General features: G+C 38.3%; 1 protein-coding gene across 8 annotated transcripts; it reads right to left on the reverse strand.

The window, feature by feature from the left end:
- Nucleotides 1–1826: 1826 nt before the first annotated feature.
- LOC124390224 (protein max) lies at nucleotides 1827–11292 on the reverse strand. Of its 8 annotated transcripts, none has more exons than XM_046856040.1 (5): nucleotides 11138–11292; nucleotides 10827–10853; nucleotides 8805–8912; nucleotides 4869–4992; nucleotides 1827–3055 (listed from the first exon to the last, which is right to left on the reverse strand). In XM_046856040.1, exons 1-5 carry the CDS (start codon nucleotides 11171–11173, stop codon nucleotides 2871–2873), a joined length of 480 nt encoding a protein of 159 aa, XP_046711996.1. In that variant the 5' UTR covers nucleotides 11174–11292; the 3' UTR covers nucleotides 1827–2870. The 8 variants fall into 8 exon arrangements, with proteins under 8 accessions (XP_046711996.1, XP_046711995.1, XP_046711994.1 ...); XM_046856039.1 differs by having other exon boundaries at nucleotides 4863–4992; XM_046856038.1 differs by having other exon boundaries at nucleotides 4869–5007.
- Between the last annotated feature and the right edge of the window lie 1112 nt (nucleotides 11293–12404).

Genomic DNA, 12404 nt, shown 5'->3' on the forward strand with positions numbered 1-12404 from the left:
ACACTGTTATGCAGTCTCCATAGACAAACACTGGCAGTAGAATGTGCCATATGTCCTGAAAAGCACAGCGATTTTAAACATGACATTGTTAAGTGCCAGCCTTTTGCCTCAAATGAGTTGGCAAATTTCTGTCCTGTTAAATCTGTCCCATAAACTGTGCTATCATTGTGAAACGGAGGCATTTAGGTGCCACATTCAACTCAGCTTCAGTAGACAAAGTCTACAGAGCTCTGAAACATTCCTATCCTTATCCCAAAACCTTTTTGCTAAGATCTTTATAAAATAGGTTTTCATGGCCAAGCAGCTGCAAACAGTCTTAAAATCACTATGCTACACCACATGTCAGTTTGAGAGGCATCATCACTGGAATCTGGAACTGTGAAGACTCTTTGGAGAGATGGCTCTGGTAGATGAATCAGGGTTTGGCAAACGCAAAGTAGATGATGGCGAGATGCCTGAAAAAAAAAAAAGATCCTTGGCCAAACCTCACTGGAATGGTTTACAATTCAGTGTACTTCCAGGCTACTTTTAAGAACGCTTTGCTGTTTTTTGCTGATTTAAATACTTATAGTCTTCTGGTCAACCATCATTCCACACAGTCCACCTGACAGGAGAAAATGCTGCAAGTATGCTGAAGTGGGTTATAAAAATATCCATAGCAAAAATGCTTTTGCTCGTTCTGGATTTATGATCAATTAGTGCATAAATACAAAGTTACTTAACAGTTGCATTAGCAACAACAATAGTTTATAAATCAAAGAACCCATTAGTGGTTTCAACAACTAAAACTGTTGATTCCTCATGACAGACCCTGGTGAGATCCTGGCCAGTTCATTGTGTCAAAGCAGAGTAAACAAAATGACCACCCTTTATGTAATGTATTGCTAAAGCACATTGTCCTCCGGCTTATCCTTATCGATCAATAAAAATGTGAGGTGGGAATAAGTGCACCAGGCACGGCGATATCTCTATGAATTCAAAATACATTACAGTAAATCCAATTTATTAGCCTGCCTTAGAGTTATACAGTTAGAAACTATAACATTTCTCAAATCATCCTCAGTCTTTCATTAACATCATTTATAAGCCACAGGATACGACATTCTATTTGGTTGTTGGAATCTTGACCTGGCACTGTGCCCATGTGAACATAGTAGTGCCATGCCAGCATCTAATCAGAACCTTCTTTTTAAATGTGTAAATATATTTGTCTCTAACTAAATAGATTTTTGCCCCAGATCAATGTTCATAATATAACAATTCTATCCATTGGTTTTAACACTGAGAAATAAAAAAGGAGGGTAAATGAAGCTGATCAATGCAGTCACCTGAAACACCCCAAATTAGTGTTGAAATGTTCTTCAACTCAACATGTAAAAAAAAATGTGTAGGTGTTGAACATAAAAAATAAAAACACAATGCAGTTTAGCAAATATACATTACATAAAACGACATACAATCAACAAGTCATTGTATTAACAATTTACCACTGGAGGCCAACGCTTCGAATAGAACATTTCAACCACACAATGAGATTCCAAAAAAGTGCAATGGATTTTGCAATTTCACATTAGTGTGTGGCTGGCAGTAATATTAGCGCGTTTTACAGTTGATGTTTGGAAAGGGGATGCCAATGCCTTAATGTCGCGCGAAAGTCAAGCTCAGGTGGGAATTTGTGCGCTTTTTTCAAAGCTTGATAGTTCTGAAACCAGCTACATGTCAAGCAGTCATGCGTTACCAAGCACTAAAAGGTAAATGCTTAAAATCTCTGGGAAAAAAAAACACTTTGAACTCTCACCCCACCATCACAAGCAGACCCGATAAGGTTCGAAGATAAAATAGTTTTATTTGGAGTCTCATAGTAAAGGTATGCCTCAACTTGCAAGACAACTGTTGGCAGTATGTACAACATACCTGTAATTTCCATGGAATGGAATAAAAAGCACAATATTTCATACACACTTTTTTCAAATGAAACCAAAACATTCCCTATGCAGGCAAGTTTCACGGAGGGAGGGGCTTATTCCATCAAGATAATTACATTTAAGAGTATACAGTGCCACATACTACATACCGAAATGGACAAACTTGCATGTAAATCAAAAAAAAAAAAAAAAAAGAAAGAAAGAAAAGAAAACTGCTTTTTGAATTACATGGTAACATTCAACTTCGGGAAAGAAGTTTACCTGTATTTAAAAAAGTTGTCCACTTTTGGCGAAGCAGATTAAAAATCCAAGTTCCAAAACTGTGAAGTCAGGAGATGGAAAAGTCGAGGCCAGCTACTTCCACTTATAATCTCAGGCAAAAACATCACATAAACAAAATAAAGCCTCAACATTCCATTAAATAAACAAATTCAGCAACAGATATTTGCCAAAAAAAAAAAAGGGGAGAACACCAGTCTTCCATACCACAAACAACATACTCTTGTGTTCTTCTAAAAAGCACCATTGTATATCTCATGGAAAATTAGAAATATTACAAATGTAAATTATTTATTATTAAATGCCTATTTGTTTTTTTTTGTTTTTCCTGTTTCTATCTCAGAGCTCATTTGGGAAAACAATGGTTTTGTTGCTTTACATTGCTTGCTGCATGACTACTTGAAGAGGCTGAAAAATATTCGCAGTCTTAAAAAACTGCCAAGCTGCCACGCCTTGGAGGAAAATGAAGCTTTGCTTGATCCACGCACAAAGTGGCATCAGTGTTGAGAGAAGAAAGGCTGAGACCTTTCAGGCCTTTCTCAAGACACTCCCCAGGTTTCTGAACACACAGGAGAAAAGAGAGGAACGAACAGGTTGCGGGAGGGGTGAGACAGAAAGGGGGGGGCAAGGATGGAGGAGAGAGTCTGACGGGCAGGATGGATGCGTCTAGCTGGACTCCACACGCAGCTTCTTCCTGGTGGGAGGCTCCTCAGGCTCGGACTCGGAGCTGGAATCGGAACCACCATCGAAGGCAGACACAGCACTGCCTTTAGGGTTGGTGTACAAGCTGCTGTCTGATGAGTAGCTGGCCTGCAGCTGTGTGTTGCCCTTGGCCTTCTCTAGAGCACGGACTGGCATGGGCACACAAAAAAACACAAATGCACACAAAATAAAAATAATGAAGCATTCGGCATTTTCACTGTGGCACTCAGCAACACAACTTGAACAAATAAAGCTTGTACAAAACGTCTATTTCTGATCATGTGCTCATTTCTACCCAATAGCGAGCTTCTTTTCATATTAGAATGACAAAATAGGGAGGGTGAAAACTTTTACAGGTGCATCTCAATAAAAAGTTGATTTAGTTTAGAAATTTCAATACAAAAAGGGAAAATCGTATATTAAATAAATTGATCACACACAGACTGATATATTTCAAGTGTTTCTTTTAATTTTGATGCTTTCTGCTCATGATTAACAAAAACCTAGAAAAAAAAATATTTTAATACTTAATAAGACCAATAAAAAACATTTTTAGTGAATTGTTGGCCTACTGGAAAGTATGTTCATTTACTGTTTATGTACTCAATACTTGGTAGGGGCTCCTTTTACTTTAATTACTGCCTCAATTCGGCGAGGGATGGAGCTGGTCAGTCTGTGGCACTGCTGAGGTGGTATGGAAGCCCAGGTTTCTTTGACAGTGGCCTTCAGCTCATCTTTATTTTATGGTCTCTTGTTTCTCATTTTCCTCTGGACAATACTCCATAGATTCTCTATGGGGTTCAGGTCTGGTAAGTTTGCTGGCAAGTCAAATACACCAACACCATGGTCATATAACAAACTTTTGCTGCTTTTGTCAGTGTGGGCAGGTGCCAAATCCTGCTGGAAAATGAAATCAGCATCTCCATTAAGCTGGTCAGCAGAGGGAAGCATGTAGTGCTCTAAAACTTCCTGGTAGACGGCTGTGCTGACCTTGGACTTGATTAAACACAGTGGACCAACACCAGCAGATGACACGACTCCTCAAACCACCACTGACTGTGCAAACTTTACACAGGGACCTGGGACCTTGATATCCAAATGAAATGCTTTATTTTCCTTTATCTGAAAATATGACTTTGGCCCACTGAGCAACAATCCAGTCCTTTTTGTCCTTTACCCAGGTAAGACACGTCTGTCATTGTCCCTGGTTCAGGAGTGGCTTGACACAAGGAATGCGTCAGTTGTAGCCCATGGATACGTCCGTGTGTGGAGGCTCTTGAAGCACTGACTCCAGCTGCAGCCCATTCTTGATCATCATCAATGATCGTCTTCTGGACAACTGTCAAGTTAGCAGTCTTCCCCCATGATTGTGTGGCCTGAACCAGACTGAGACACCATTTTAAGGCTCAGGAAACTTTTGCAGGGGTTTGGATTAGAGTGTGACACCAAAGTCTCCAATATTAAACTTTCTCACAATATTCTAATTTTCTGAGATCATCAAAATGAAAAGAAATAAACCAGTCTGTGTGTGATGAGTCTATTACATTAAATTACTAAAATAAGTAAACTTTTTAATGATATTCTAATTTATTGAGATGCACCTGTATATGATTGCTATGAGACACCTGAAGCAATAGCAATTTTGCTCATGTTATGGTTCAGGGAAGACTTCGAGTAAAGCGCTGGCTGTCCTTTTCCGCTGGATGCTTTTGCAGCTGGATGCTTTAGTTAAGAAAGCGGAAAAGACTTCAGGTGTCTCCAGTGCCATCGCGGCAAAGGGTCAAAATAGTAAATGAAAATGCTTAAACCCTTGAGTTTGGCAATGCTGTAGATAATAGCAGCCCAGTAGGTTTAATTAAGAATTACCTGCCACTAGTAAATGCTTCCTCTGGCATTGGTTATTAATTTCAAAGCATGCTTTACTATAAATATATATATAAAAAAAACAAAACTCACACTTACCCTGCTGCTCCAGCAAAGCATTCTGTTTCTTCAGGTCATCGATGTCCTGTTGGTGCGTGTGGTTCTTGCGGCGCATGTACTGGATATACTCTGTGGCTTTGTCTAAAATCTGAGCTCGGGAAGCCTGTTTGACAAAGTGCTGTCACACATCTGAATCATGACGGGAGGTTCGATCATGGCATTCATTTATCAACACAATAATAATAATAATCCTAAAATGATTCTTTAAAAAAGTTAGAAAGTTCATGCTGTTAACTTGCATCAAACAGTTTAAAACATGAAGAGCAAACTTTTAAAAATAGAGCAGTTACTAAATGCTTATCTTACTGTAAAACTAGACTTAATCACAAACTTTAAAGCAATAAACAAATGACTTTGAATACAAATTTAACAGTATACATGTTTTTGTATTGAATATGTGTGGCGGTCTGGGAAACTGGTCAAACTGGGAAGAATTTTTCCCAAAAATTCCAAAAACTGCACTTTTCTAAAATCTTGTATTCATCAGTGAAAAGGAAGACAATCAGACTCATATCAAGTTTACCGCACCATGTAGACATCCAACAACTTGAACAAAACCTGACTTAGAGGGAACCTGATGTCACTTTATATAGCACCTTGGTACCTCAGAGACATTTATGAATCACAAGAACGCTACTTGAATGGAGATTCATTAAAGGAGGTTATTGAAATGGAAAGAAAAAGTCTACACACCTCTACAGGATTAATGTGAACACTGTTCTCGAAAAATGTGTCTGATTTCAATTCAATGAGAAAAAAGTTCCTATAATCTGAATGCATAAGTTTGCACACCCTTTTATAATCGGTGATGTGACTGTGTCTCGATGTTCTCAATTAATTAGCTGTTTCTGTAAGATCTTCCTCACATCATCTTGGTTTCACTTCACTGCTGAAGCCATGGTCCACACACAGACTACAAAGCAAGTATAGTCTCTATTGTTAAAAGGATATCGATCAGCAGAGGGGCTGAAAAGAATTATGTTGTTCCGTGGAATGAACAACATAAAGCCAATCATCAGCAAAGAGAGAAGATTGTGCACCACAGCAAAATCAAAACGGACAAGACACACAATGTAGCTGGGAGGCCGAGAAGAGACCTACAGCAACATTAAAAGAACTGCAGGAATGTCTGACAAGTGCAGATTACGCCTCATGTGACGACAATCTCTCATTCTTCACGTGTCTGGTTGGATGCGGGCACTTTCTCACAAAAAACATCCACGATCAACCAAATTACCTCGAACCATGTGTCAATACTGTGTGTGTTACCACTGCACTCAGTACTATTACACCTTACACACTACGTAGCTTTGCGTATTTTCTGCACACCAAACATTCATTCTTCTTGTTATCCTCGGACTTCCATTTTTTTTTTTTCAAATGAACCTCATGCTTACATGTTATATAAGTAAATAATCATATCTCATATATCACACACACACACACACACACACACACACACACACACACACACACACACACACACACACACACACACACTTTATCTTGTCTCTATTACTTCTCTCTCCTTTTCTTCTTTTGTTTTGTTTTCTGTTTAATGTTTAATATTTATTTCGCCTGGAGCCTCACTTACGAATTTCATTGTACAAACTTGCACTGACATCTGTAATGGAAAAAAAGAAACTTTGAAAATGTATTATAGTCTATGAGACCAATTCCATAAGGTACTGTATGTTTGGTAGAACACTGCTTTTCTTTAACCAGAACCCAGGATTGATATAAAGCAGTGGTCCCCAACCTTTTTTGTGCCACGGACAATAATTTGTTAAAGTTTAATGTCAGACAATATTTTCACGGACCGGTGTGGTGAATAAATGCAACAAAATTGTCGGTCCGCGGGTTCGGGGACCACTGCTATAAAGGACAGAGGAAATCATAAATCCCCACAAACAGCAGTCAATTTTGGAAGGAATTTCACCTTTCATTAGAACAATGATCCAAAGCATACATCCAAATAAAGCTGCTGCTATTGATTATTTTAGTACTCGAGTATTCTGACGATTACTCCATCAATTAATCGAATAAGAAGCACTTTTTCTTTATTAGAGAGCGATACCAAATAAGAAAGAAAATAAGTCAGGTCTCTTAAAACGAACAAGTAATTTGTTTTTCTTTCTGGAAAAAGGTACATTTTATTGCTGAAATTGCAAACAGGAATTATCAGTAAAACCCATTTAATAGCCACATTACATCAAAATACAAATACAGTTACGTTCAAAAAGTCTCCCTGCAGCTGCCGCATATCGCAAGATACCGAAAACCATTCGTTTAATGAAACTCAATTAATCTTACTCGTGTATTTGTGTATTAAATCTTGCACAGTATCGCTGTTGAAATTTTCCACGTTTGTATCCGTGTATTTATCACTAAAAACTGCTCTACTACCTGCTCTACGCGACCGCATTGTATATAAATACAAATATTAAAATCTATTTAAAAACGGTAAACGCACTGCACCGTGTTTTCTTTATGATTTAGTTTGTAATGATCCCAAACTTTACAAACTTTCTGGCGTTTTCTGTGGTCTGAATCTTCTCCTCTGCCCCTCGCTGTTTTCTCCCCGTTCCTCAGTTTTTCATTCTCCAGCGTCTTCTGTATTCCCTGTCCAGAGTGCGCCGGAGTTTAGCGGGTGGTGCGTCAGTAATAATGGTCCGTGGGAAACACGGTGCTTTTAGTGTTTAGTTAAATGGTCTAAACGAAGCATTGATTACCGTAATCTCCGGACTATAAAGCACACCCATATATAAGCCGCACCCACTGAATATTACAAATATTTTTTTTTTTTACATAAATAAGCCGCACCTGTCTATAAGCATAACTATAATATACCTGTCTACACTATGTACTTTCCACAGGCTTTAACGAAAGACACGTTTCACACGGTGTAACGGGTGAAATATGTTGCGCTTCCTTTAGGAGCATAGCGGTATTTTGGGAATAGCCTGGCACTGGTATTACTGCGTGTGTTCAAGACGAGGATTATGTGCTCATTATTTTCTGATGCTCATTTCTAAGTTTCTTTGACTAACCCGTAACGCTGTTGCCAAGAAAAATAAAAAAACATGAGTTTTGGAAACCTGTCTGTGCTTATATGATTTCTGTTGCAACTGGAGTTAGTGAGCTCTCCCTTAACCCAGACTTAACGCGTTACAACGGCTTGTATCTAAACAGTAGCCTACCAAGAAAGTCATTGTTCACTGTCTTCCTCCTTCCTTTCACAACTATTTCTCGCAGGAGTTTATCTTTTGGCATCGTCGTGCGTAAAAAAAAAAAAAAAAATTTTTCTCCCGAAGCCGTGCAGCTCAGAACACAGGCGAGGTGCGTTTTTTCGTGTCCGTTCGGAAATTTCATTGGTCTAATGTTATGGGGTTCAGTTTTTTAGCTTGAAGTTTGTGAAACCGGGAAAAATCCATAAATTAGCCGCTTTGTTGTTTAAGCCGCGGGGTTCAAAACGTGGGAAAAAAGTAGCGGCTTATAGTCCGGAAAATACGGTAATTAATTTCTGTAATCGAATTACACGAGTTCAATGGTTTTGAACTGGAATCAAACTGAAGGTTATGGGCAGGAGAATTTGATGGATATGAAAGGTTTTTGACACAAAAAAAAGAAAGGAAAAAAAAAAAAAAGAGAGGAACGGGGATAATGTACCAAGACGCCATATAAAGTGCCATTCTGGTAGCTTCTGAACAGATTTGGTTTAATTAGAGTGTTGACTATTGATTTCGAAATATCCATGTTTTCTTAAACATTTTATGTATCGTTAAAATAAATAGATCTCATTTGTATCGTCCCAGACCACCATTTTACAGTGGTAAAGAAAAACAAACACCTTACATTATATGCACCAAATATTTAACACAATTAAAAGTCAGAATTAAAAAAATGTCCTCCAACCTTCTCTCCTTGTAAAGAAGGCACAGAGTCACGTAAACTGTGAAAGCTGTCTTTGATGTGGTCCCTCCGTTTGCGCTCCAGTGCGTTGTGGTGTGCTCGCTTGTCTGCCTGCAGTGAAATAAAACAGGCCGGGTTCTTACGCAGACACGAAATAAGTATCATTACAATAGCGTACTATAATTCTGCTAACAAGGAAAAGCGCCCAAGCACTATGATTTGATCTTTTTTTGAATTTCATGAGTAAAAGTCATCAAGAGGTTTACTGCTGAGGTCATGGAGTGATAGGGTTTCTCACCAAATGCAATATTCTATTTTCACTCCTTTAAAAATGTCTTTATGGCACAAAACGTTTTAAAATAACATTCAATTCTGATGACAGGAGACAGTAACAGTTACGCTGAAAAAAAAAAAAAAAACAAGCACCAGATGCAAAGCAGCAGATGAAAACTTTGTACGCTTTCCCTATTTCTACAAACTCACAATCATGCTATATTAAACTGAATAGAATTCAACTGAATAGAATTGAATTTTTCGGTCATATCGACTGTAGGCTTAAATTCCTGTTCTTGATTGACATAAGCCTATCTGACTCAAGCTTCTGCCCCATGCGTTGCTTTTTTTTTTTTTGCTTACCACATCTGAACAAGCTGTTTCATTTGTGCGGTTATTTAAACTTCCTGTCAGTTCAAACCCTCTCAGCTGAAGGGATGGGAAACGCAAGTCATCCAGTGCGAGAGAGAGGTGGCTGGATGAAAAATCGCCGATTGTTAATCATTAAGATTAGAAATGTTCTGTAGCCTATTTATCTTACATTTACTTCGTGTGAAAAGTGTCTACGTGTTGTAGGGGTTTTTGTTTTGGATAGAAGACAAGCGCGAAAGAAAACGATAGCTGCCCGTGACACTGCGACAAACTCGTGTTAGGTTTGTCAGCACTTCGATTACCAATGTTTTATTTCCCTCAGAATCAGGAACTGACATTGTATAAGAGCGCTTGACTGATTTACACAATAAATAACAGTGTCGAAAACACGTTACACCCCCTCAAAAATATGGTAATTTATGGTAAAAAAATAGGGTAATTTAGCGAAATAAATAAATATGAAACAGCAAGGTGTTTAAGAAGAGCTTTTTTCGACTGTGAACAACTTCGCCCACATCTAATGAGGTTTAATAAGGTTTTCTTCGACGTTGTGCTTTTTAAAATGATGGAGGTTCAACAACTAAGTGTTAACAGCACCCATAGTGACCACCTGAACGGCGGATAAAATGACACGCCTTGCTCTCGCATTCCAACAACGTATACAGATGTATAAAAGGCGTTTCTGAACTCACTCTTTTCCCATAGCGAAACAATGAAAATTGTAAACCGTGTAACGGAAATCTTCCTCCACACTCCTCTAAAAGGATAAATGGATGAGTTTTATCCTTGAACAGAAGATTTACATGTTTGCAAGACCCACCCTTGGAAAAAGGGGGCGGGACATAGATATACTAGAAAGGATTTGATTGGATGAACCATAAGTTGAAGACTAATACAAGTTGAATCTTAAAAAATAAAAAATTCTATTAAAAAATATACTCCCCAATTCTTTTCTATACTGTTGTATTGGTGTCTATAACAATAAGCTTATAAGATGCTTTGAAACACTAATCTTGATGTCAGAGGTACAATATAAAGAGAAATATAGCAGGTCTGACACAGGATGTATGTAAACAGCTTATGTACTATACAAGAGCATCTGATCTGGATTTATCAGACATGCCTGTGCATTTGTTTTTCCTGTATTAAGATCTTTTAATATAATTGTTGTTTAGCAGTTGGCTCATTGGTCAATCAAGCAGTCATATGACCATGCATAAGTAAGAAATAAAGTATAAAGTGGACATGTTTTTCCAAAGTAATGCTTGAGGTTAATGAAGATCAAGATGATAATGGACCTGAAGGCCACATGAAGACGACATCAGCAGCAGCAGCAGCAACAACAACAAGAGCTCATGAGTTAGCAAAGCAGCTACATACCACTGGGAGAAATCTCGACGACTCTTCCTGGAAAAAAACAAACCGAAAGAAAACCGAATTAACTGGAAACGAAGAGACACGAATCTAAATCTAAATCATTTCACATGATCGGTTACACACTCGAAGTGGATGAGGAAATCACTAAAAAAACAAGCAGCGCTAGCTTTCTGGCTAACTCAGTAAGCTCTCTGTGGGCTAGCTAGCTACTGGGAAATAAAGCACTGAAGCACGCGTCCGATCCATTACACATTCACAACACTTCCACAAACACACGCCCGAGCTCGAATCAAGAGAGGAGCAGTGTGACATACATCACTGTCAACTTCGATGTCATCGTTATCACTCATTCTCTGATCCGGACTGAAACCCCACTCCCGATTCCGAGCAGACTGCACACAGCACAGCTCCACGGCGAGACTACAGCCACTCGAGCAGACGTGTACACGTGACTGAGGCGAAGTGCGCGCATGCGCGGTGGCGCGAGGCATGCCGGGCATGAAGGTTCTTAAAGGAAGCGAGGCTCACTAGCTAGGCCTAGGGATGGGCGATACGATTTATTTTATCTTCCATCCGATACCAAGTACAGTGCAACCTCGATACTCGCGGGGGTTACGTTTTTATGACCCTTCGCGAGTAACAAAAAATCGCGAGGTTTTTAATGGTTCATTTTTCAAGGGGAATTGTACATGTACTTTACTGTAAACTCAACAAAAATTGTGAATTACTTGTCATGAATGTTTTATTTACTACTTTAAATGAATTATACAATAATAAAATAGTTTTACATTTTTTATGTAATTTATTAGTACAAAGTCTGTTTTTAAATGTTACTCCAAACTTTCGAGCCACAAGTATCGCGGTTCCGCTGTGCTTTCAAGACAAGTATCGTCAATATCGATACAGATACTTCTATGAAATATGTATACAGTGTTTTAATAATATTTTATTATTTATTAAAACACTGTATACATATTTTATTGAAATATCGATACAGATACCAATACTTCTATGAAATATGTATACAGTGTTTTAATAAATAATAAAATAATTTTTTTCCAAATATTTTTACTCATATACATGTAATATTCTGCTCCCTGTGAAATACTAAAGTATCATATGTGAAACAATCTTTATGGTATAAAGTATACCTATAAATAAATCAATGTAACTCGACTTTTTGTATTCAAATAACCTGATCACCACTTTGTGCCTGGATAATATCTCTGAAGGTCTCTCCCAAATGATTCTGCTATAAAACGTTGCCTCAAGCCAAGGGCCATGTCAGTGTTGTCTCCTGTGCTTGCCTCAGCTGTACTCTGTCTTGCTCTATAGAGTGTTTTAATTTAAGATGCTTTGTCGTATTTGTCAAATTGCCACAGTGGTGTATTGTTTTTTGACAAATGTCACATGAAGCTTAAAAAATGTTAAGTGGAGTAAAATAACTCGGGTCATAATTTGCAGCCATGCACTTGCATCTTCTGCGCTGAGTGTGCTTCGACTGAGTGAGCGAACGTTGTCATGAGAAGCAGTGGTTCAGTGGAAGAAGATATACAGTATTTCTCACTGACATTCCTATTT

The sequence above is a fragment of the Silurus meridionalis genome, chromosome 8 (genome assembly GCF_014805685.1).
Source record: "Silurus meridionalis isolate SWU-2019-XX chromosome 8, ASM1480568v1, whole genome shotgun sequence".
Classification (NCBI taxonomy): Eukaryota; Metazoa; Chordata; class Actinopteri; order Siluriformes; family Siluridae; genus Silurus; species Silurus meridionalis.

Bases quoted from the DNA above. Each gene is read 5' to 3' on its own strand.
- LOC124390224 (XM_046856037.1), bottom strand. From the start codon at position 11,173: ATGAGTGATAACGATGACATCGAAGTTGACAGTGAT. The intron at 5,008-8,804 runs GTTGGAGGACAT...GATGTGTGACAG, and splicing joins CTTCTTTACAAGGAGAGAAG to CACTTTGTCAAACAGGCTTC. The intron at 3,056-4,862 runs GTGAGTTTTGTT...TGCCCATGCCAG, and splicing joins GCTGGAGCAGCAGGGTAAGT to TCCGTGCTCTAGAGAAGGCC.